The sequence below is a fragment of the Marmota monax genome, unplaced genomic scaffold (assembly GCF_021218885.2).
Source record: "Marmota monax isolate L192 unplaced genomic scaffold, Marmota_monax_Labrador192_F-V1.1 WCK01_AAM20220418_F8-fsc00077, whole genome shotgun sequence".
In the NCBI taxonomy this organism is placed as follows: Eukaryota; Metazoa; Chordata; class Mammalia; order Rodentia; family Sciuridae; genus Marmota; species Marmota monax.
In genome coordinates this window covers 2,278,179-2,301,950 of record NW_026694610.1, presented here as the reverse complement: position 1 = coordinate 2,301,950, position 23,772 = coordinate 2,278,179, and the positions used below count along the sequence as shown (strand labels likewise).

Genomic DNA, 23,772 nt, shown 5'->3' with positions numbered 1-23,772 from the left:
GTTTTCTAGCCCCTAGCTCCCTCCCCTTCTGGGGTGACAATGTGCCCAAAATCCAGCAGGAGGCAGCTGCATAGGACTTAGGGACCTATTTGTAAATCTGTCATTATGAAGTATATTGTAGATTTAGAGTTTCATTTTCCTATTTAAAAAATCACCTTGTATTCACATGAATACGGTACATGTTAGAGCTCATCCGGGTTGTAAGTGTGCCCATCTTGAAATTCTAGGAGGGCTGAGAACAGGCGGCTTTCATTAGATGATGTTTGAGAACTGCATTGTGGAGGAGGAGTACATCTAAAATAAAATAAAAACTGAAGCAGAACAATCTTCTTGCATCAGCAGTTGCCATTATCCCTTTCTGTTCTTTCTGGGCCTTATCCAGGGGCCTTGGAAGAACAATGGAATGTCATGAGGATCAGTGGAAAGACAATTCAAAACAGAAGTCTGCCGCTTTAGATTCCACGTTTCCAAACCAGAGACAGGAATTGGTGCTGATGGTGTTGGGGTTTGGATAGGAGGAGGCAGACTGAAACACGTTAATTTATAAGACATAAATATTTCAACAGATGAGAGAATGAAATCCATGCAAATGGCAGAACCTTAGTAACTTGGAATTATTTACTTTACCCTTTAATATTTGGCTGAATACATATTTTACTTATCCAAGAAGTCATATCAAATATTATACCAAAAGGAATCTAATTTACAATACAGATTTACAGAGCTCCACATACATATTCATTCCCCTCCCCTCAAAAAAGAAAACAAAATCCCATGAATTCGGTACATATTTGTTGTGCTAAACTGATCACCCAAAGACTGTCTTCAAAGACAAAAACATAATTGCATCATCGTTTCAAAGAATTCTCTTTCTTTTCTGTATCTTCCAAGTGACTGCTGCCTAAACTATTTAAGTCTTTGAAGCAAAGTTTTGATCTTGTACATTCTAGAAAGCCTGTTCAGTCTCCTTTCAAGGCTTAACTCATTGGTGAACATATCATAGGTTTGTAGAATTGGTTCCTTGCTTGATGACTGGTTATCGATGGGCAGATTTCCAAAAAAGGAAAATAAGACTCAAGTGCTCACAGCCAGCAAGAATCCATGGCCCTCCACCCTCTATTACAACATGCATGTTCTGGAATGGTGAAGAGTTTGTGCTAATATTTCAGATCTCTAGCTAGTCCTTCTAGTGGCCAGCATTCCTCAGCTCAGCCTTCAGGTATGTTTAGGGAATGCGGAAGAACTGGACAGAGGCTTTCCACAATGACAACCTTCCGTAGAATTTTCCTCAAGCCAAGTGGCTCATCTCAACATTGAATGCAGTGTCAGAAGGCTAAGAGAGTCAGCATGGATAACAAGCAAGTACAATATGGTGGCTCCTTGCTTATCCTTAAGAATTAAAGTGGTAAGGATACTCTTGGACATTGGGTTTGGATCCTGCCACTGTTGTTTATTAACTGTGCAGCACTGGGAAGTTTACTTAGCTTCTATCACCTCTTGTTTCTTCACCTGTAAAATAATAACAATAACATCTGCATTATAGAATTGTCATTGAATCGAATGAACATGTACCATCACACACAAAACTTGGTGAGTCAGTGGACCAGCAAGTATACAAAAATATACAATGTGTTTGTATGTTTTGTGTATTTTGAATTAACTTTTGGTTAACACAAAACATGCAAACACATTGTAGTGACTGCAAGAGCCATCATGGTACTTGTAGCAATCGCACAATATAGAATTTCTTGGGTCTCACGAAGGTCTTGATTCCAATGGCAGGTTGTTTTCATAATAAAGATGCCATGATGTCTTGAATGGGGCTAAGCCCAAACCCAATGAAAAAAAAAAAAGAGAGAGAGAGAGAGACAAGTCAAGATCCCTATCTTTACTGCTCTCTCTGGAATGTGTTTCTCAAATACACACTTAGATGAATGCATGAATGCATTGTTGTTGTAACACATTCCCACAAATACCCCATACCCAAGTGGTTTCCTGTCTCCCCATCGCCCCAGTGCCCTTTTCTCCCATATATTTTAAAGTAAGTGACAAGGCTCAATGCAAACTTTCTCCTTTGCAAACATTTAGGGCATTCTTTCCCAAATTCCCTTTTCTACAAAGTGATTTAGTATTTTAACCTTGCCTCCAGACCCTCTGACATGTGCTTAGTTTCTGGCACTAAGCTTAGTCTCTCATATTTCACAAGGTTGGGGGAAAGGGAGTTCAGGTAAGGGAAAGGAAGCTCACTTGGGGTTTCCTCTTCCAGAGTTTTTTCTCCACTTTCCTGGTTCCCCAGTATTAAGGCCCTTGCATCCCTGCTGATGATGTATGGCCCTGTTCCTGATGGTCTTTTTAGTTTTACAAGCTGGAGCACCCCAGGAGCAAAGGTGTGCAAGTATCCTGTATGGAACTCAGCCCCCTTTAGGACAAAGACCTTCATGGAGATACCCACCGCTGCTCTTCCTTAGCTAAAACAATAGCCACTGTGGTCTTATTCTCTTTCAGAAAGAAAGGACCAACATGCAGAAGTAGATGAGGCCTCTCAAGTTACTCATGGTTCTCCTTCTGTGCTCATGGCTAAGAGAATGCCTTGTGCTGGCTGTCTTCAGCTTTTTCAGGATAGAAAGTATGAAGAAAATACTTCAGTATTGGTTTTCATTTTTTAAAAAATGTAAAACCTGCACATTTTATTTCCTAGAGTTGATAGCCCAACAGCTGTGGATACTGGGATAACTTTCCCTGTCTGTCTCCCCAGGGAGTTGGGGGGAGATGGAACCTCTTTGTCTCCCACTTTGTTCCCCAGTGCCCTCTTGATCATTTAGCATTGTCTCTGATAGCTATAGGTCAAAACTAGTGACAGGAGCATCAGAGAAGAGCTGGCATGAGTACGGAGCAGTGCCACAGAATGGGAGGAGGGAAAGAAAGCATCTCAGAGGAAGAAAACTGTGGCCCAGTACCTCCTAGCAGAGATATCCGGCCTAATGTGCTTCCACCACTCCTGGGTCAGGAGGGAAAGAGCCAGAAGAATTGCAGGCTTCAGTGGTGACTGGTTCAGGCAATCATGGGAAGGATAAATCATCATAAGCACAGAAAGTCAAGATCTTTTCAAAGGATTCGGATCTGAGAATGGAAGTGATGGGAGGGGACACCTCAGCTGAGAACAGATTAGCCCATTTATAATGTAGTTCATTACTGAAGTGGTGCCATCTCAATAACTAGACACTTAGCCCTGGGTTTCAAGAAAGTGGGCAAGGACAAAGGAGGTTATGTTCATACACTAAAGCCAAGTTGGCCTCCTCATTTGTGGGAGCTGTAATTGGTTTTCTCAGAAGCAGAACATTCAGTAAATTTAGTTACATAAACTCTGAGTTCAAGTTTCTACTCCATTAAACTTGATTCTAAAACCTTAGTCTTAGGCTTAATTTTTTTAAAAAAAAAATCTGCTATATAGGTTGTTGTTAAAAATAAGAACATACCAGATACTAAGTATATGCTTATGAAGATTACAGATTGTATGACTTGAATACAAATGGAATTGTAAATTGAAAGTCATGGCTTCATTTTTTTTACCTTTATATCTTCAGTATCATTTTTTAACAAACCCAACCAGTTACCTGGCCATCGTGGATATTTTTTTGTTTGTTCGTTTGTTTGTTTGTTTTAATGCTTCACATTGTTCTAAGTATGTTTATGTGGACATGGTCACTACCTAAATATTGAACCAACATTAGAATCTGATATCTGTCATTTAAATGCATTTAAAATAATCTTGAATACATTATGGAAACATCATTATAAATAGTAAAGAAAATAGTCTTTTTTTAAAAAAAATTTTAAACCTACACATTTTATTTCCTAGAGTCTGATGAATTCTAATTGGAATAGGATATAATAGGATTTTAGTGTTACAGAGGAATCGGGGAGGATAAAGAAAGAAGAAAAGTAAGGAAGCAGCAAATGATATGGAAGAGCCCATATTAGAGACGATTTAGTCTTTTGAGAATTTTGTGTCCTTTCCAACTATTTTCCAGCCCAAAAAGCACTGATTTGTGTCCTACTAGCTAGTGCTACCCAGCCACCTTCAAAGTCATGCCTCTTTTTTAGCAAGATGAAAATTTCTCTCAAGTTGACTCTGAAGATGTCTTGAAAATGAGGGGAAGGGGTATTTTAACTCACAATGACGTATCCTAGACCTTCTGGGGCAAGGAGAGGAAAACAGGGCAGGAATGTGAAGAATGCCACCAAAATAATTTTTTTTTATTTGATGAGATGAGATGAACCAGCAGAGAAACTGGATGAGAATTTTGACTTTAGGACAAGTGTTTACCTAAAATGCAAATTGAAGATAGATCTACAGGTGATGGGAATAATAACTTCAGTGTTACATAAAATACACCATATAAAATATATACTCCCCCAAAACATTAATAAAATAGTCACTCTTTGGAAAGAATCTAATGGCAGTTAGTCACTGTAAATCACCACATACTTGAAATCGAAGTAAATTTAGATCATCCTACTGGAAATTTTTTTATTATTATTTCTGTATACGTACACACACACTACTCACAACTCCTCCTTGTAGGCTCCTCAACCAGTAGTAACCAGGGGAAGAAATGACTTGCACTTTCAAACCATCAGAGCAGGTCTTCTTTGGCCAAGTGGAATCAACTCTTGGGGCAGAAAATGGGTGACCACATGTTCACTGATATTCAGCCATCCTACGGATTTTCCCTTCCCTTTTTGGGATCCTCTGATTCAATGTGGGGCCAAGTTCTCCTATCACACACTGCCGGGTGGGACGAGTGAAGGGGAGTACAGAAGGAAATGCGGTTTCCATTGTCTTCCACTGCAGAATTCCTTCATCTGACTCCTGAAATTCTCCTTCTGTTTGCCTTCCCCAGGAATGGCGGCCCTAGATAGTAAGGCATCAGGGAAGATGGGCATGCGAGCTGTAGTCTATTACATGACGACCACCATCATTGCTGTGGTGATTGGCATAATCATTGTCATCATCATCCACCCTGGGAAGGGCACAAAGGAAAACATGCACAGAGAAGGCAAAATTGTGCAAGTGACCGCTGCAGATGCCTTCCTGGATCTAATCAGGTACGTCCTTGCAGGCCCATCCTTTGGGGTATATGCTGACCACTAGCCTCCCTTATTTGGGGAAGAGAATCAAACCCTGAGAGAGGTGTCTTACTGAACCAGCCTTACCAAGCCTGGAACAAAACTCACATCTTTACTTCTTTTTTTAACAGAAACTGAACTAAGAATCTAATTTCTGAGCTCATATAAAAGATGTAAGATGAGTAGGGAGAAGGGAAAGATTTTGAGAGCCCTGCTTTTAGGATTCAGAATCTTATCACTAAGTTCTCTCCACTGTGAAGTTCACCTTGGAATATTAGTAATTTACTTTCCAGAAGTCTTATTCTTTCAGGCTGGTTTTTAGGCTAATCACTGGACTTCTAACTTAGAACTAGTGATCTGTTTCATTGTTCATTATACATTACAATATAGTTCCAGAAGGGACTTTAGAGATTGTCTGGTCACTGCCTTCCCAAGTTTTTCCTCTTGTACTATTTATGAAGAAAGAATTTGGCAGATCAATAATAAAACATTAAAGGGTAGCTGATTACAACCAAGTCTTAGCTAATACTCAAAGCAGACTTGGTAATAGTTCACCTTTCACAGAAAGGTAAAGCAAGCCAGAGGTTGATCCTAGTGCCTTCCTGCTTTCTCTCATGTACACCTGCCCTGTGATCAGTCAGGTCCTAGCAAGAAGCATACACTATTACTCAAAAGGACCATTAAAGAGGGTTTGCAAAGTACAAGCAGGGTTAAGAGAACCTCCAAGGGATGCTGGGCACCAGAGGACTGATAGTAGGAAGCTGCTTTGTTACCATCCTGGCTATGAATAGACAAAGGAAGGGAGCTGTTACTGGAACCCAGAAAAGGCTGTAGCCCTGGGACGGGGGCCTCGGATCGAAGCTCTAGCTTATTTGAAGGAAAGGAGCTGCCACCAAACCCATCAAAGAGAGAGCTGGGAGAATATATACATGGGCCACTTTCTCTCTCTACCCTGTGACCTACCAGTGATTCCACTAGACACACCCAGTGGGCAACCAGAAGGCTAAAGAATCATTATGCCACGGCCCAGTGGCACAGAGAAGAATAGAGAATGGGTCTGGAAGGGCAGATGGATGACTTCCCAGCAGAGGCCTCGACATCCCCCATCTGCTTTGCATTCCCCCACCAAGTAGCCTCATCCAAACTGTGTTCCCCAAACCTAACCTTCTCTTCCCTTCTTCACAACTCACCTGCGCAGTGGCTAGGTTGCCTGTCCTAGATACACACTCTGAAGGACTCCCTTTGATCATCTGAAGGAAGCTCCCCCAAGGGATTGATTTTGTATGTCATCTCAAGGAGCAGGTCTATGGCAGCTAGAGTCCAAAAGAGATTTGGGGAATGAGGGTCTCCTAAGAAGCACCCCCCAATTCCCACTGTGGGTAACTTGGCACCATCTATATGTAAGCCCTGCCAGCCCTTGAGGCCCATTCTTGAAAGCCCTTTTCAGGGAGTTAATCACAATGATCAGAAATTAACAAGCTACCCTATAATATTATTTCAAACCAATAACTATGTTTTTATTTAGTTCATAAAGTTAATTAAAGCTTTTCACTGTGTTTCCATGAACTTGACCTCAGGTAGTTTGGATCAGAGGTATTTCATCACACTCTCTTTTCCTGTAATTTCTACCCTGATTTGAAGAGTTGGCTCTTGCAATCCCCAATATGGTTGGTCCATCAGAGCACTGTGAATTCCTGGCCCCTTTTGCCTTAGTGACAAGTGTATGAATATCCAGCCTCCACCCAGTCACTTGGCTTGAGCCTTTATCCTGGCATCTCCTCTACACAAACTTCTATCAAGGTTATAGAAGCAAATACAAGGAGCATAGATATGAAGGAAAAGGAAACAAGTTTATAACCCAATGTAGGGCTGTGATACATACAACTTCTGGATCCTTTTTTTTTTTAAGTTGTCAATGGACCTTTATTTATTTATTTATTTATATGTGGTGCTGAGAATTGAACCCAGTGCCTCACACATGCTAGGCAAGTACTCTACCACTGAGCTACAACCCCAGCCCCAAGTTTTGGAATTTTGAGCCCATCTAACTGCCTAGGTCATGTTTCCTGCCAATGAGGGTCTAATCTAATCTTCTCTTTAACAGATGAGTCAGCTAGGACACAAATGGGTGCCATGCCTTGTCCAGTGTCACACTGGGTAGCCAGAATGTTGCCCCTCCCTGACAGTGAACTCAAACAACTGCTCTGACAGTCTCTGAGAAAGTGACAAACCCTGCCACATAAGCCTCAAGTTCGGATTTTGTGCACCATCTTCCATTGACCACCAAAGAGCCTCCAGGGATTCATTGCCAATGTTCCATCCCCCAATAGCCTTTGAGAGGATTTTTTGGAGAACAAAATTTCACAGTCCAACCATGAACTTTGGATTCAGAGCTAGACACATGGAACAATAACCCAAATAACCACTACTAAATAATACCTCAGTCAGTGATGCTGCTAATGATTAAAGGTTTTCCATTCTCATTTTGATTCTTCCTTGGAGCAGGGTTTTGATGGCATAATGGCTGAACAAAGAACCCCAATAGCTGACAGTCAAGGTGAATGTGGTACTTCCTGAAAAATATGAATTACATGGGCCACTCTTAGGGATAACCATATGCTTCATTTCAAGTCATAAAATTCACCAAAATTTCTCTTTCTTCATTTGCTGCATGGTTCAATGAAATCTCTACCTTCAACACAATGAAACTATCTAAGGAGCAAACTTACTATGGGAAATTTTTCAATTGCTTGCTATTTTCTTTGCAGGAATATGTTCCCTCCAAATCTGGTGGAAGCCTGCTTTAAACAGGTAAACACTCTATAGCCACTAATTCACCCTTGAAATTCCTCTTTGGCATACCATACCAAGTGGGACCCTCTATTCCCCAAACCTCATTTCTCCCTAATAAGAAAATTTCTCTTGCCAACCAGATGGAAAGCACCAGTGTTTTCTAGAAAATCTGGGCCAAGAAATGGTTCTTACCTTGTATTTGAAGTCTTGCCATTTACCGAGCACTGTGTGTCTACACACAGATAGCACATTGAGTCCTTATTATTGTTAAGAGGGCTAATCAAGTGGCCCCTTTCCTTTCCCTGTCCCACATCTCCCATATGTGAAAGTCCATGAAGCAAGCAAACTCCAATATAAACTGCATTAATAACTTACTTTAAAGATTAAAGAGACTACTGTAGTTTCTGGGTTTGATTTTAAAATCATTGGACTATTTATCACTACTAAAGGCCTTAGGGATTCTAAAACAGAACCATATCAGAAAGGACTGGTATCATTTTTTGAATGCCTGCTGTATGCCAAGTACTAATGTTATATTTAGCCCTCACGAAAATATGGTGAGCATCTCTGTCTTCCTTTTACTGAAGAGGCCACTCATTTATAACAACGGAGGGGGGGGGGTTGTATAACATTCACCAGTTCCCACAGGTAATAAATGGCAGACACAGAATTCAGATCCATTGTGATGACAACAATTATCTTCCTGATATTCCATTCTGTTTCCTAAAAAGCAGTATTTAAGGTGATCAGACACCTACCTGAAGGCTGTAGTGAGATTCTGTTCCTTCTAGCCTCACATCCAAGCAACTCTTAGTCTTCTGCATTGTAGATATTGATACATTTTACTACTAGGGAATAAAAATCAGAAAAGCTCATTTTAAGCTCACTTGACTATAAAAGCTTTGTTGCTCAAAATATGAAAAGGGAAACAGACATTCTAGATTAAATAATAGTTGCAAACACTTCTCCAGATGGTGTCAATTCACCTCTGTTGTAATTCCCTAACCTTTCTGCTTGGGATCTATAAAACCAGCAAAACAAAACCCTGACCTCAGGGAGAACTAAGTTTTACACATTTAAGTTCCCCTTTGTTTTTTCCCTTTTAAAATTTTTATCGAGACTATTTTTAATAGGTCATGCATGCACACACTTGCAAATTTTCAACAGAATCCTTCCTTTTAAAAAAAAAATAGAGAGAGGCCAAAAATCCAACTTTCTTTGTTCAAAAGCAACTATAACCATAAATAACAAACCCCTTTCAATACAACCAGCCAACCCTAGCACCACGGGGCTGACTATTCTAGTCAGTCAGCTGGCACTGGGTGATATCAAAATACTGATTTCCAGATCTTTCAGATGGGAAAAGTGCTGATTCATGAACATTTATTGTATTTGGTTTGGAATTGCATTTACAGGATTTTGAAGGGGAAGCAAATATATCTCCCCAGATCTATTTGGCTTAGACCAGAATGCAAATGAGGTCATAGTTTCTGAGTAGGCTGCAAACTGTGTCTAAGGAGAAAGAGTTGGAATCATAGAAAAAGCTGATCAGAATTGAAAATCTACCATGGACAATCTGTAAAATGCATAAGCACCCAACAGTGTGAAGATATTTGAGAGTTGGCTAGAACAGGATGTCCTTTGTTGCTTGAAACTCCCAGCAGTACCACTGGTTGTTCAGGGATGCATCCCCAGAACTGACAGCAGCCATGTCCTTTTTTGGGAATAATGGTTTCCCAATGGACCAGAAAGTCTCCCACGTACTTTTGACAAAGAAATGGCCAAGCACTTCCTGTCTGGCCACGCTTCCCCTAGGCTCTAGATCCAGTCAACATTCATGTGTTATTACTCTTACTGATGCTTTGCTACCATCACTGTCAAGGCCAGGAATCTCACTCTCATTAATACCATAGAAGGTTGGGCTTCATTGTTTCATGTGGCCACCGCAAAGTTGTCAGCATCTCCCGCCTGGCACATTTATGTTGAAGCTATCAGGAAAGGCCATCGCTTGAGTTAGAAGAGAAATACCACCATGAACTTGGAGACCCAGACTGGAAGATTACGACACCAACTATTCACCAGGCACCTCTTCTTAAGAACTGATAATATCAGGAATTATTTAAACAGTGGTGTTTTTAGATTTTTCATTTTTAATGTCCACTGAAATCCCCAGCTGAGTCTAATTCCTGAAAGGCTTTGTCACTGAGCCAACCTTAGCCTAGTTCTTTAAAATTTACAAAATGTTCTCATGTTATGATTCATTTGACCATTGCAACAGCCCTGTGAGGTAGAACCAGCACAGTTATCCCTGTTTGACAGCTATGGAATAGGAGAGAAAAGGTGTTAGGTGATTTGTTCATGGTCCCATAGCACGATCCCCACAGGAAGTAAAAGGACTATTGTGAATATTTGGGTTTTATGGCTTTTAAAAATCCCATTATTGTCTTTTTATTAGGGTGTCAGAAGAAAGCAAAAGCACATGTGTGTGTTTGGTTCAACTATTTATTTACCCAGTTATCTCTTCTCTGTCATGATTTTTTATGTATTTGAGTGTGTGTTGTGATTTATGTGTATTTGTTTGTGTGCACATGTGCCATGTGTGTTGAGGAATAGGGGTTTGCCACATAGAGGTGATAGATGGATGGATGAATAAATAGATGGATAGATAATCAGATACTTTCTATAACATTATGTTCTTAAAATAAAGCAATTTATATCATCATAGAATATTTGAACAACAGCAAATCATTAAAAAATGAAAATCTCTTTTAATTCGTGTTGTGTTTTTTTTTTATTTTTTAAGTTTAAAACCAACTATGAGAAGAGAAGCTTTAAAGTGCCCATTCCGTCCAACGAAAGCCTCGTGAGTGCCGTGATAAACAATGTGTCAGAGGCCATGGAGACCCTTTCCCGGATCACAGAGGAGATGGTCCCAGTTCCAGGATCTGTGAATGGGGTCAATGCCCTGGGGCTGGTTGTCTTCTCCATGTGTTTCGGTTTTGTGATTGGAAACATGAAGGAACAGGGGCAAGCCCTGAGAGACTTCTTTGATTCTCTTAACGAAGCCATCATGAGATTGGTAGCAGTGATAATGTGGTATGTATTTCCCTTTGCTGTAAAGCTATATACAAGATGCTTATTGCCATCAACATGTGTTCTGTACTGCAGAAGATGCTACCAGGCCAGATGGCCAATTGCAATTGATCTCACTCTGGTAAGCACAAGAAAAGTAATGCATTTCTGGGCCCATAGAGGCCTAAAACCTATCTGCAAGTCTCTCTTAATAAGTTTACTTCCTTGTTTTCAAAAGGTGTTAATTTCTTTGTATCCTAGTGCTTATGGAATCCCATTCCTCATTCCTCACTTTCCATCTACTCATTCATTCATTTCAGACATATTTATTGAGTATCTATATATTACAAGCATGGAATGCCAGGCATTGTGGATACAGCAATGAAGAGAACCTAGGAGGATTACCTGGATCTTGTCATGCTTTTAAGAGAGACAAACAACAAATATGCAAATAAATTAACCATATGCTTTAGTCACAAGTGCTGTGAAAAACTTACATAAGACAGCAGGTGACCGGGAGAAGGCATGAAATTGCCTTGGAGGGTATAGAAAGGCTTCTGAGGTGGCACTGTTTTCTAAGACATGGATGACCTGGAGAAAACAGTCACACGGTGGCAGGAGAAGAGCAGTCCCAGTAGAGGGAAGGGCACACAGAGGCCCCAGAACATCAGAAAAATTGAGGACTCCTCTCTCTATTTGAGCCTCAAGAAACATACACGTCAGCTCTGCCGCAATGTGTAGAAGGACTCGGGAAGAATCATGGGACACTAGGACACAATAACAAGACTTCCTTTAATGAATCCAAGAGCAGAAGACAAAAGGAAAGACTGATTCCAAAATGGAACATTGACCTCGGGAAGTAAACTTTGCCCAGCAGGGAGGGAATCTTTGCTTGGTTTAGGCCTCATGTGGAGGCTGCTTATCTTTTATCCTGTATTTTTAACATCTAGACTCCTCCTTAGCACCTGAGGCAGGAAGGCATCTATTTGCTAAGAAAAGCACTCGCTCACCAACATGATTAAAAATGTCCTTTGTCTTTAATACCACCAATGCTCAGAGAAATCCACTTTTTAGAAGTTTGCACAAGATAGATATGAACTTGTGCACAAAGACGGGTCAGAATGTGGTCTCCACAGGAGCCTCCGATTGGAAGGCTCCTGTGAAATGCTGGCAGGGCTGAAAGTGGACATTTATCTTCATATTATTAAAATGCCTCCACCTTTCACCTCTTGTATGAAAGAAGCCCTTTCAAGGTCACTGAATGAACCTCACATGCAGCTTTTCTAGCTGTATGTTTGACTACACATTCAACATTGAGTTATTGCATTTCTGAAAACAGGTACTCTTGTGATTTCCTGGCCTGTATTTTTAAAGGACATTTGAAAGAAGCATTGTGCTTTTCAGTTTGCAATAAGTCTTCCGCAGTTCCCAGCAGACCTTTCTCCTTAAGGGTGATTGGCTTCTCTGTTTTTAGTAACGTGAGTTTACATCATACAAAGGGAGTTGGAAACCAGGCAGTGGGGCCTTTGAGCAACCAGGGTTATTTCAGTGCCACAAGTCATTTTGTGGTCATTTGTTTTTTTCTCTCATCGTCTGCAGCGGAAAGCTCACAAATGGCAGTAACAGCCTGTGGGTAATAGTTACTTACTCAGAACACCTATAAGCTGATTGTGGTGGTACATACATACACCTTATTAATTTTAATAGTTCTGAAATTATTTAATGGTCTCCTATTTATGGTACTAGTTTTTTGCCATTTGCACTATAACACAAATTTTTCTCTTAAGTTTACTTAAGTAAAAAGATGATTTGAAGAAAAATCTTAAGTAATATTCTAAGTAGCATGTAAATTTGGGGAAAAAAATCATCAAGGCCCTGGAATAAAGGGCTGAAGGCAAATCTGAAACACCAGCATGGTATTGTGTGACTCTTACCTTACTTTGGGGTGCGGGTTATGATGTGAAAAATGCTTCAAAGTCTGGATCTAAGTACAGTGGGTTGTGGCAGTCCTGGCACTTAGCAGAGGTTGGGGGCAAGGGGAGGGGGTGGCATCTGAAGACCAGGTACAGTATAAGGAGAAATGTTGAACAATTCTAAGTGAGAGGAAAGACTGATTCTGCAATATTCGGGGGAATTTATAACTAAAAAAGAAAAGAAAGAAACTCACTTTCTACAAAGTCCTAATAGCATCCTGGAAGAAAAGTTTGGAAATCCACCCTCTTTCCCTCTGTCTCACCACTTGTTGGAAACTAGACTTCCAGGTGTCTTGTGTCGCTTCCCCACAGGTACGCCCCCCTGGGTATCCTCTTCCTGATCGCAGGGAAGATTGTGGAGATGGAAGACATGGGGGTGATCGGGGGGCAGCTGGCCATGTATACGGTGACCGTCATCGTCGGCCTGCTCATTCATGCCGTCATCGTCCTGCCTCTCCTCTACTTCCTGGTCACCCGGAAGAACCCTTGGGTTTTCATTGGAGGGTTGCTGCAGGCACTCATCACAGCTCTGGGAACCTCTTCAAGGTGCGTGGCTTACCCCTCTGAGAAAATGTGTCTGAAACTTTACCTTGAACCTGGGCCCCTCGGGTCGCAGGCAGGTGGAGGCATTTTGTTCTGAGTTTTAAACTTCAGGAACAAGAAATAGGCCCTTTCACCTCCGATGCTGATCGCATCCATTTGGGATTCAGGGACTAGCTAGCTATATATACTTTGGGGGGGACAACATGGAAGTCAACTTTCCTTTCTTCTTTATAGTCATCCCCTTCTCCAGCTGACATCTGCCTAAGAGAGAAATGGCAGAATGACCTGGCCCAGGCTGCTGGGATGGGGGATAATCAGAAGTGATATCGCAGAGGAACCCAGAAGCAGGAGAGCTGCCAAGTGATCCCATGAGGGGCCACACTGTTCCTAACCTCTCTCCCTTATTTACACAAGTGCTGACTTAGTTCCCTTTAAGTTAGGACATGGGAGAGGAAGGAACTGTCTGTCCAAAAGACCAAACACAGACTTACTCAGAAGTACCAGAACCCTCAGCTGACATGCTCTTTGTCCTGTTCTCAGTTCTGCCACCCTGCCCATCACCTTCAAGTGCCTGGAAGAGAACAATGGTGTGGACAAACGCATCACCAGATTCGTGCTCCCTGTGGGGGCCACCATTAACATGGACGGGACCGCCCTCTATGAAGCTTTGGCTGCTATTTTCATCGCTCAAGTTAACAACTTTGACCTGAACTTTGGACAGATTATTACAATCAGGTACAGGGAGAGTTCTACACAACATGTTCTTTGAGAATGACTTTACCAAGTGTGTTGACTTTGTGTTGCTATGAGCAAACACCTGATGAGAACAACTTAGGGAGGAAAAAGTTTATTTTGGCTCACAGTTTCAGAGGTTTAGTCCATGGTCATCCAAATCCATTGGTCTGGGCTCAAGATGAGGTGCAACATTATGATGTAAATGTATGGTGGAGGGCTGCTGCTCACCTTATGGCAGCTGGGAAGCAGAGAGACAGAGCAGGAGGTAGGGGCTACAGGACAGATGAACCATTCCAGGGCACACCCCCAGTGACCCATCTCCTCTAGCCACACCTCACCTGCCTGCAGTTACCACCTCCTCTCTTCAAACTGAGATGAACTGATGAAGTTCCAACTCTCACAATCCAATCATTTCATCTCCAGACATTCCTACATTAACACAGGAATTTGGGGAGAACACTTCATATGCAAGTCATAACACTAAGCCAGATGTGGTGACACATCCCTGTCATTCCAACTACTCTGAAAGCTAAGGCAGGAAGATCACAAGTTCAAGGCCAGCCTGGGAACTAAGACCCTATCTCAAAATGAGAAATATTACAAAAGGGCTGGGGATGTAACTCAGTGGTAAAGCACCCCTCCACTCCCTGTAAACACCACTGAATAAATCCCCTGTACCAAAAAGCAAAACCAAAACAAACAAAAAGAAGGACTTTAGCAGATGACAAGGTGATGAAGGTTGGTTGAGGAAACCGGTTGGGAAGAAGATCCCACATGTACCGGAGGTTGGAGATTGGAAGACTAGTTTTGTTTTTAGATTTAGATATCTTATTAGCTTTTTATTACAGATATGTCCCCTCATTAATAACAAAGTAAATAGTATAGAAGTATAGAAACTAAAAAGTAAAGCATATACCCACCACCATATCATTCCACATCTTTCTGTAAGTAACCATTATTCATGTTCAGTGTGAAAAGAACTTTTTCTTTGCATAGACACACTCACACTTCTTTTTTGTAATTAATCATATCACATATACTGTGTGCCCCTTGATTGGTTTGCTTATCAATATGCCATTTATAAATGTATCTAGCTCATTCTTTTTAATGTCTATGGAAGACATAGTATGGATATTTCTCTTTTTTAAAAGTCTCAAATTTTACTTCAGCTTTAAAAAGCATTAATGTTTTGGTTATTATAGACAATATTAGAAAATGAAAAATACACCAGTAAAACTGGATTGGTGTTTTTTCTCTGGGGTTAGTTTTCAGGTCGTATAAAATAGATGACAGATCATGCTGACACGTAAGATTTGAGAATTTTATTTTTGTGGAGAATATTTTTAACTATTATATTTGAGTTGTCTCATGAAAGGTAATTTTCTTTCCATACCTTCCCCCAATCTTGGTTTCCTTCCACAGAGGCAACCACTGTAACTTGCCAGTTTCCCCTGCACCCTTCCAAAGACAGCCCATGCTTCTCTGTGTATATATGCAAATACTACTCTCTCCCCCTTTGGCCTACTGGAAGTTACTAGGCAGAAGGAATTTATAAATCTAATGGCAACAGGGGGCTTTAAGCCTCCTAATCCAAGTTGGCTTCTGCTTTTCATTGTTACGGAGTTTGGCTTTAATTATTATTAACGATATGTTTGAAGATCAAAATAGGTCAGCTTTTTGCTTTTCCTTTCATAGCTTTTTATTATGAAAGTTTCCCTACGTATAGAAAAGTCAAGACAAGCATCCTTTACTTAGATCTAAAAATTGTTTTTAGACACTTTGCTGCTTGTAAGAGTTTTGTGACATTTTGTAACATTTTGCTGCTTCTCTCTCTCTATCATGATAACATTTCACCTGTATATCATTTGTCATGTATCTCCTAACTTGGAACTATTGAACTAAAAATAAGGATATTCTTCTACGTCACCACAGTAGTAAGAATCTTAAAAATACTTCCTGAATACCCAGTCTAGCTTCAGATTTCCCCAATTACCTTTTATAGCTTTTTTCTCCCAGACCAAGATTAAATACAGATTTATGCCCTGCATTTGGTTTTATGTTCTCTTTTAATCTATTATCAGTAACCCCACATTAGTGTTATGTTTATTTAAAAATGTTATGTTAGACTCTGTATAAATGTTTATGCCATTAGAGAAGAATTGTTGTAAGGTGAATTGGAAATAAAAGGAGGCAACCAGAGGTCATTGACTGACCTTGGGGTTCTGGGAGCTCCAGGCCCAGTCTAGCTACACTGAGGGTGGCAGATCAGCATCTCAACGTACCTTAACCCACTGTGTTAGTCAGTATTTCATCACTGTGACAAAATAGCTAAGAAAATCAACCTCAGGGAGGAAAGATTTATTCTGGCTCAGGGTTTCAGGGTTTCAGTTCACGGTCACTGGCTCCATTATTTCTGGTCCTGCTGAGGCAGAACATTATGGTGGGGAGGGTGTGGAATAGGAAAGCTGTTCACCTTATGGCAACAGGAGAGCAGAGAGAGAAAGTGGCTGGGAAAAAAATACACCCTTCCAGGACATGTCCCCAGTGACTTGCTTCCACCCACTAGACCCTACCCTGTGGGTTTCCACCACCTCCCAATAATGACTTCAGCTTAGGAATCCATTAATGGATGAACACACTGATGAGGTCAGAGCCTGTGGTCCTATCACCTCCTGAAGGCCCCGTTTCTAAACATTGCAGCACTAGGGACCAGGCCTTCAGCACATGAGCCTTTGGGGACTAACCATGGATCCAAACCATAACACTTATTCTTGAATTCTAGATCCAAACCATAATACCTATTCTTGACTATACCTTGGCATGTTGGTTAAATGGTTCCAAGTTAGGAAAAAAGGTTCAGTGCATGTGTGAGAGTTAAAAATAATGACAACAGTACCCGTGACTTAAACAAGACAGAAATGCATTTCTCTTTCAGCTGTGCTCCACAAAACCCTTATGGCTGGTAGGTGTTCTACAGAGTAAGGGACCAAGGCTTGGTGCCAAAGTACTTAGGGTGTTACCCTTGTCTAGGTGGTCTAGGAAGGCTCATCTCCACCTCCAAATTTTAACCAATGGGAAGTGGAGAAGTAGCCCAGCCTCTAAGTTGATCCATCATTTCCACTTGGCCTCAGGTCCATGGGAGGCTGGAAGCGTAGTCTTCATTCTGGTTGTCCATAAACCAGCCAAAACATCTAGAACCATAGAAAGGAGACAGTACAGGGAACCGTGATTATTTTCTGCCACAGTCTTATTACTTTATTACTACCATTTTAGATATAAGGTAATGTTTACTATGTTATCACATTCTCACATCACTCTTCAAATAGACATTTGACAGACTGAGTCTCAGACAGGTAACACACTTGGCAGGTTCACACTGACACCACACACAATAAAAGTACAGTGCTACAGAACTTAGTTCACCACCCACTTTGCTTTTGAATTGGTAAATTTCATCTTCTTTCTGACCACACTAATCATTCAAGTTCACTCTTTGAACGCCCCTCCACTTGGGTTGGGGACTTATTAGTACCAAATTAGTACTATAATTCTATAGCATTTTATACCTTACAAACTCTTGTAAGGACATGAAAAGAACATAGCCACTAGTATCTCCATTTAAAAATGGCTGTAATAGTAGGACCAACTTCAGGGGGGTTGTTGTGAGGACCAAATGAGATAAGCCATCTTACCATATGGCGACACATGGCAAACACATGATAAATGTCGGTACAATCATTAGCTTATTGACTCTTTTTTAGACACATTTCCATTTTTCTAAAGCATATCCTCGGCTTTTAACATGACAAATCGTGCACCGGCACCATGAGTTTTGCAGGGTACTCTCAACTGAGAGAGATTTGTAAAAAAAAAAAAAAAGAAAAGAAAAGAAAAAAAAATGTTTTCTGTTTCAATTTTTCTTTCTACAGCATCACAGCCACAGCTGCGAGCATCGGGGCGGCTGGGATTCCTCAGGCTGGCCTGGTCACGATGGTCATTGTACTGACATCTGTGGGCCTGCCCACTGACGACATCACACTCATCATCGCAGTGGACTGGTTCCTGTGAGTACCTGTCCACTGAGTTCCAGGTCATGTTGCAGGGCCCCCCCCCCCACCACCACCACCACCATTCTTTGAGGGTGCTAAGTAGCTTGGCACACCTGTCAAAAGAACTCGGAGGAAGGGGGCAGTTTGGCCTGGAATCCAACTGTCCTCATTGCCTGATCCCTGGCTGTGATCTGGACACCCAGCCAAGATGCCATGTGCACTGACTCCCCTATCAGACTGTGGGGCGCATCTGACTGCTGTGCTTCTCACTCCATAAAGTCATTCAGAGTTGGGAAACCTGCTGTTTGCAAAGCCAACATAAATCAGCAAGGCCCTTTCTGAATTGCACAACACGTCCTCACAGTGACTGGAACAAAACTGCAGGCCCCACACACTGGTTCAGGCCCTTCCTCCTTGTGCTTTCCATTCCAATGGTGTAATATAATGCAGCTGTCTGAATCTGAGTCCCCCAAAACAAGGGGTGGCCATGAAGATAGTGGGAAATGGAACTAGTGTCACTTCATGGGATTGATTTTGGTTTCTGGGGAAAGTTCCAAGCAATGTACCCTCCATAACCCTCAGACCCTAACCACCAGGGCCCATCCCTGTGCCCTCTTCCTTACCCTTCCCGCTTACTTCTCGGCCCCTTGTTGCTCATAAGTTCCCTTCCATTTTTGAAAAATTTGTCCTTTGGATACCCAAAGTGAATACCTATAAGAACACAGAGGAGTACTAGAGTGAAAAATGCTGAATTCACTAGTTCCTTAGTCACTTGGATCATGTCCTGGCCCTGTCTGGCAGGCTACCCAGACCCCCTCGTCTCCACCTCTGTAAAACATGGTGCTCATGTCCTCCACCTCCTGCTGGTACTGGGAGGACTGAATGCACTGGTGCATAGGAAGCCTGCAGCCTGACTCTGGCTTTTGGTCAGCACTCAGTCACTCCAGCACTTTTGTAGCATGAGGCTACTGTGCTCAGAGTTTCTTAACTTTACACTTAAAACTTTTTGCGTTAAAAAAAAAAACAACCTTTTTATCTAAGTGGGCTCTCTCTTATCATATTAGAACAACTTAAAAATTTTTAAATTCATTTGAAAGTTATGATACTACGTACTAACATAAATAACATTTCTTTGTGAGAAACAACTATTTGCAACCCAAAAACTTAGTGGGAAGAAGGGCCTATTTTTACATCTTGTAAGTCTCCTTAACGTCTTATTATGAGACAGCTGGAGTCATCCCAACTGCTTCTGCCCCCAGCGTGTTTTGACATTATGGCAGGTAGTCTATAAAACTCCACTACGCATTCATGAGAATGTGAGAGTGAAAGGGACAAGTCACATTCTGGTGTTGTTATAGAATACTTTTGACCTTGGGGACCCCCAGGGGTCTCAGGGCCACATTTTGAGAACTGCTGGCATAATGGAAGGTAAATCAGAGGAAAGAGAAATTTTAAATAAAAGGAGAAAGAGAGAGGCTGGTATTGTGTAGCTCAGTGGTAGAGCACTTGCCTAGCATGAGTGAGGACCTGGGTTCGATCCTCAGCACCACATTAAAAAAAAGAAGAAGAAACAAATAAAAAGTTATTTTTAAAAAGGAGAAAGAGAGGGGTTCTTCCCCACTGCTGAGACTGTAGCCATAGCCAGCTAGTCACTGGACACTGATGGTCTATGTGTTTTTACAACTTTTATAGCTACTATGTCCAGAATGTGACCTTGCAGTTGGTAGACACGCCCCCTGGATTTTAAGAGAGGCTTTCTGTAGACTTCCCAGGAGATTTCCCAGTAGAAGTTGAGCTCTCGTGGTGCTCACAGGAGCCTCCTCTCCTTCCTTCCCACTCCACCCACAGGGACCGCCTCCGGACCACCACCAACGTGCTGGGTGACTCCCTGGGAGCTGGAATTGTTGAGCACTTGTCAAGACATGAGCTGAAGAACCAAGATGTTGAAATGGGTAACTCAGTGATCGAAGAGAATGAAATGAAGAAACCATACCAGCTGATTGCCCAGGACAATGACACTGAGAAACCCATCGACAGTGAAAGCAAGATGTAGACTAACACCAAGAAATGCTGTCTTGAGCATCAGGTGTTTGCAAACTGTTAAGAACCATGTCCATCTCATCATAGCTCACTGTCTCCGGTGAGCGCTTTCCCTCCTTTCTCCTCCCTACTCTGCTAGGATTGGAAACTATTCATCCAAAAATAAGGGAGGATTTTGCAGTGGCCCAAATGAATTATTTTCATTTTCATCCCATACTTGAAAATTTAAAATCATTTCATCTTTGTCTTCCCTAAAAAGGTACTGGGATCAAAAACAGTCTTGATCAGATCTTACCAAGGAATGTGGCACATCGTCCTATAAATGTGATTGTCCTAGAAGTACCCTAATAAGGTACTGGGATCAAACAAATAGTGAGCTAAAATCATTTTAAGTCAACTTGCAAATTTTAAAAAACGTTTTGACTTTTAGTCTCAAAGTGTTAACAACTTGAGGAGCAGCAATCAGTTGTGGCTTGGACAGTGGAAGGGCTTTTCCCCTTTCTCTTCTGACTTGCATCCTCACTTTAGTAGTAGCAGGACAACTTATATCACACAGAGCACAGCTGTGAGGAGGAACAGAAAGTGAAGTTGCTGTGTGGCCTTGAGCAAGTCACAGCTCATCTCTAGGGCCAAGTGTCCTCACCTATAAAATAGGTGACTCCCCTAGATGCCTTTACAGTTCCTCCAGCCCACACCTCCTGTGACATCATGGAAGAACCTGACTTCTATTTCCCCTTGGAATATCCTGCACCAGGTTCCATTCCATGGAGCATGGAACTCTCAGAAAGGACACTTCATGGGAGAGAACATTTCTATGTAGGGTCAGGATGGCGTGTGGTTCACCCAGTCCTTTGTCCAAGATGTCAGTTACACAAGTCACCAGGTAGGAGGCCATTCCAGGAGTGGGATTATTCATGAAACCGTTTGCCTAGTTCTTTCCAACAGAGGAAGTATCCCTTCTCTTCTACTCTTCCCAAACAGAAGGGACTCCACTGGAAAGGATATCTCCCACCACAGAACAGACTCTTAGAACATAAACAGAAGAGTAGTTACTAGCAACAGTGTTCTTGTGGTCTTACTAAAGAACACTAAAGAGCTAGGAAAGGACGGAGCATGGTTGACACTATAAAGAGGATTTTTAACTCACCAAGAGTGTAGTTTCCTTTTCGGAAGAATAAAAAAGAAGAGCTTCATTTTGATATTTTTGTTTTGTTTTGTTTTTTGCCTGAAACATTTTTTTCTCTTCAGTTCCAAATCATTTCCCAAAGAAAGGTATACACAAAAAAAAAAAAATAAAGTGACTTCTTACAAATATTAAAGAAGTCACATGAGCTCATTAGTGTGGGTCCATGAGCTGGGTGGTGTCTCATCTGAAAATTTTAATCAGAAGTTCTTAGAAGTAGGTAAGCAAGATACTTCTTTGTGTTGGGATTGCACTTGCCAAATCATTCAAAGCTTTCCCCTTGGAGTGGGGATTGCTTTAGTTTTGTTTGTGTCCCTAGGAGAGATGGTAGAAGATGAATTGGTGTGAATAATGTCAATGAGGTCGCAAGAAAAGGGAGCAGGAGCTTTAGTTTCTGGCAAGGCAGCTCCCAGGTTTAGAGGAGATTAATTTTTACCCCCTAAGGAATATCCAGTCAAAGACACTCAGTGGGAGCTGTCAGACAGTACCAGCTGTGTTTGAGTTTCCGACAGAAAATGATGAAGAATGGACTTAATTACGCTAACCAACTGAAAATCTAGACATACATCCTCTGATATACAATTAGAGATTTTTATAGAGATCCCAAGCATTCTGCACATATAAAAGTTAACATTAGGCTGTGGTGGAGTAAAACATTTAATGTCAAGGTTCTATTTGAAAAATACACTACAAAAGTTAATGTACACGGCTGTCATCTTATGACACCAGTAGAGCAAAAATTAATCATGTCAGATTAATTCTGTTATACCGTGTGATGTTTTTTATACTAACCATTTCTTATGAAAGCAGGTCCCCTAGTGTGATTCTCTTGCCAGCCCATCACAGGCTCTGCATATCCATGCACCCGGTATGGAATGGGAAGCATTACTTTGTAGGAGTATTTTCAATAAAGAAAAAAATAGTTTTACATTAATATCTTTGCATGTTGTTGTCATTCTTTTCCCCAAAGGAAAATTAATTTTCCACTCATGAAACTTGTTGTGAGCTCAGGGGGTGCTGGGTATGGATGCCACATGGTGAAATCTTGATGGAAACAGCCAAGGAGACAACCACAAGGAAATGAGCAAGAACAGGTTCTCCTGCTCGCCTCCTAAAGGCGGGAGGTGGAAACAAGAGGAGGTGAAGGGAACTCTTTGCTATAACATCCTGCACTTACTTGTCCAGGTCAGATTCAGATTTCTCAGATAAATGGAATTATTTCCATGTTAGGATTAGAAAAGTGCAATGCCACCGTGGAGCTCTTCCCCAAAAGTGACATCCTGCTCAGCCTTCAAATTAGGGAGATCCATCTCTCTGATTTCTAGTACCATTTGTGAAAAGAACTAAGTAAAATCTGAAGGGGTGTTTGAAACAGCCAGGATACTAGTGAGCCGTGATATTCATTCAGAACAACTTCTGGACAACTACGTTTCCATGCTTTTTAGTAAAGAACTGACAGGCCATGGGTCACAGTGGCACACGCCTGTAATCCCGGCAGCTCAGGAGAGTGGGTATCGCAAGTTCAAGGCCAGATTCAGCAATTTATCAAGGCCAAAGCAATGTAACAAAACCCTCTCTCTAAAAAGAAACGTTTAAAAAGACCTGGAGATGTGGCTCAGCGGTTTAGTGCCCCTGGGTTCAATCCCCAGAGGAAGGGAGGGAGGGAGGGAGGAAGGAAGGAAGGGACAGGCAATATCATGAGATTTCCAGACTGAAGTTGGGTATAGACACTCTTAAATCTGACCCCCTCTGCAGGGGCAGCTACCTAGAGGAAAGTCTCTAAAATAGGATTCATGGACTCCTAGGTCATCCATGGTGAAGACTTTATGAGTTTATAGTCCTTAAAATTGTGAAGAAAGTTTTATGCATTTGCCTTTTTTTTTTTTTAGGGAAAAACTTCTAATTTCCATCAGTTTCCCTTATAGGATCTTATGGTAGGGAAATGGCAAATGATTGTATTTGATCAATACATTCCTACCTTCTTCCAAGGCATAGAAGATATTCACATAGTCAATTTGGGTATAGGAAGGAGGCTACTTGGCCTGAGGGAACCAAACCTGCCACACCCACACCCACCCCCCGCCCCCCGCCCCCAAGGGATAAACATCTGTGTGCCTGTGGGACCTTCTGGACACTGAGAAGCATTCAGGGAAGTGCCACAAAAGATCAACCCACAGCTAGGAAGTGCTTTCTCTTGTGGTGAGGGATTTCCTTCCGCAGCTCAAGTTAGATTTCCCGATCCCTACAGTGCAGA

General features: G+C 41.6%; 1 protein-coding gene across 2 annotated transcripts in view; it reads left to right on the top strand.

Moving 5' to 3' along the window:
• Slc1a3 (solute carrier family 1 member 3) overlaps positions 1–22,452 on the top strand; it is a 78,220-nt gene extending 55,768 nt beyond the window's left edge. For both annotated transcript variants that reach the window (XM_046422341.2, XM_058572072.1), the window contains exons 4-10: positions 4,905–5,109; positions 7,899–7,941; positions 10,727–11,019; positions 13,281–13,514; positions 14,052–14,246; positions 18,176–18,310; positions 20,144–22,452. In XM_046422341.2, the coding sequence (XP_046278297.1) occupies positions 4,905–5,109; positions 7,899–7,941; positions 10,727–11,019; positions 13,281–13,514; positions 14,052–14,246; positions 18,176–18,310; positions 20,144–20,348 (1,310 nt within the window). In that variant the 3' untranslated portion in view covers positions 20,349–22,452. The remainder of the gene's footprint in view (positions 1–4,904; positions 5,110–7,898; positions 7,942–10,726; positions 11,020–13,280; positions 13,515–14,051; positions 14,247–18,175; positions 18,311–20,143) is intronic.
• Positions 22,453–23,772: the final 1,320 nt, after the last annotated feature.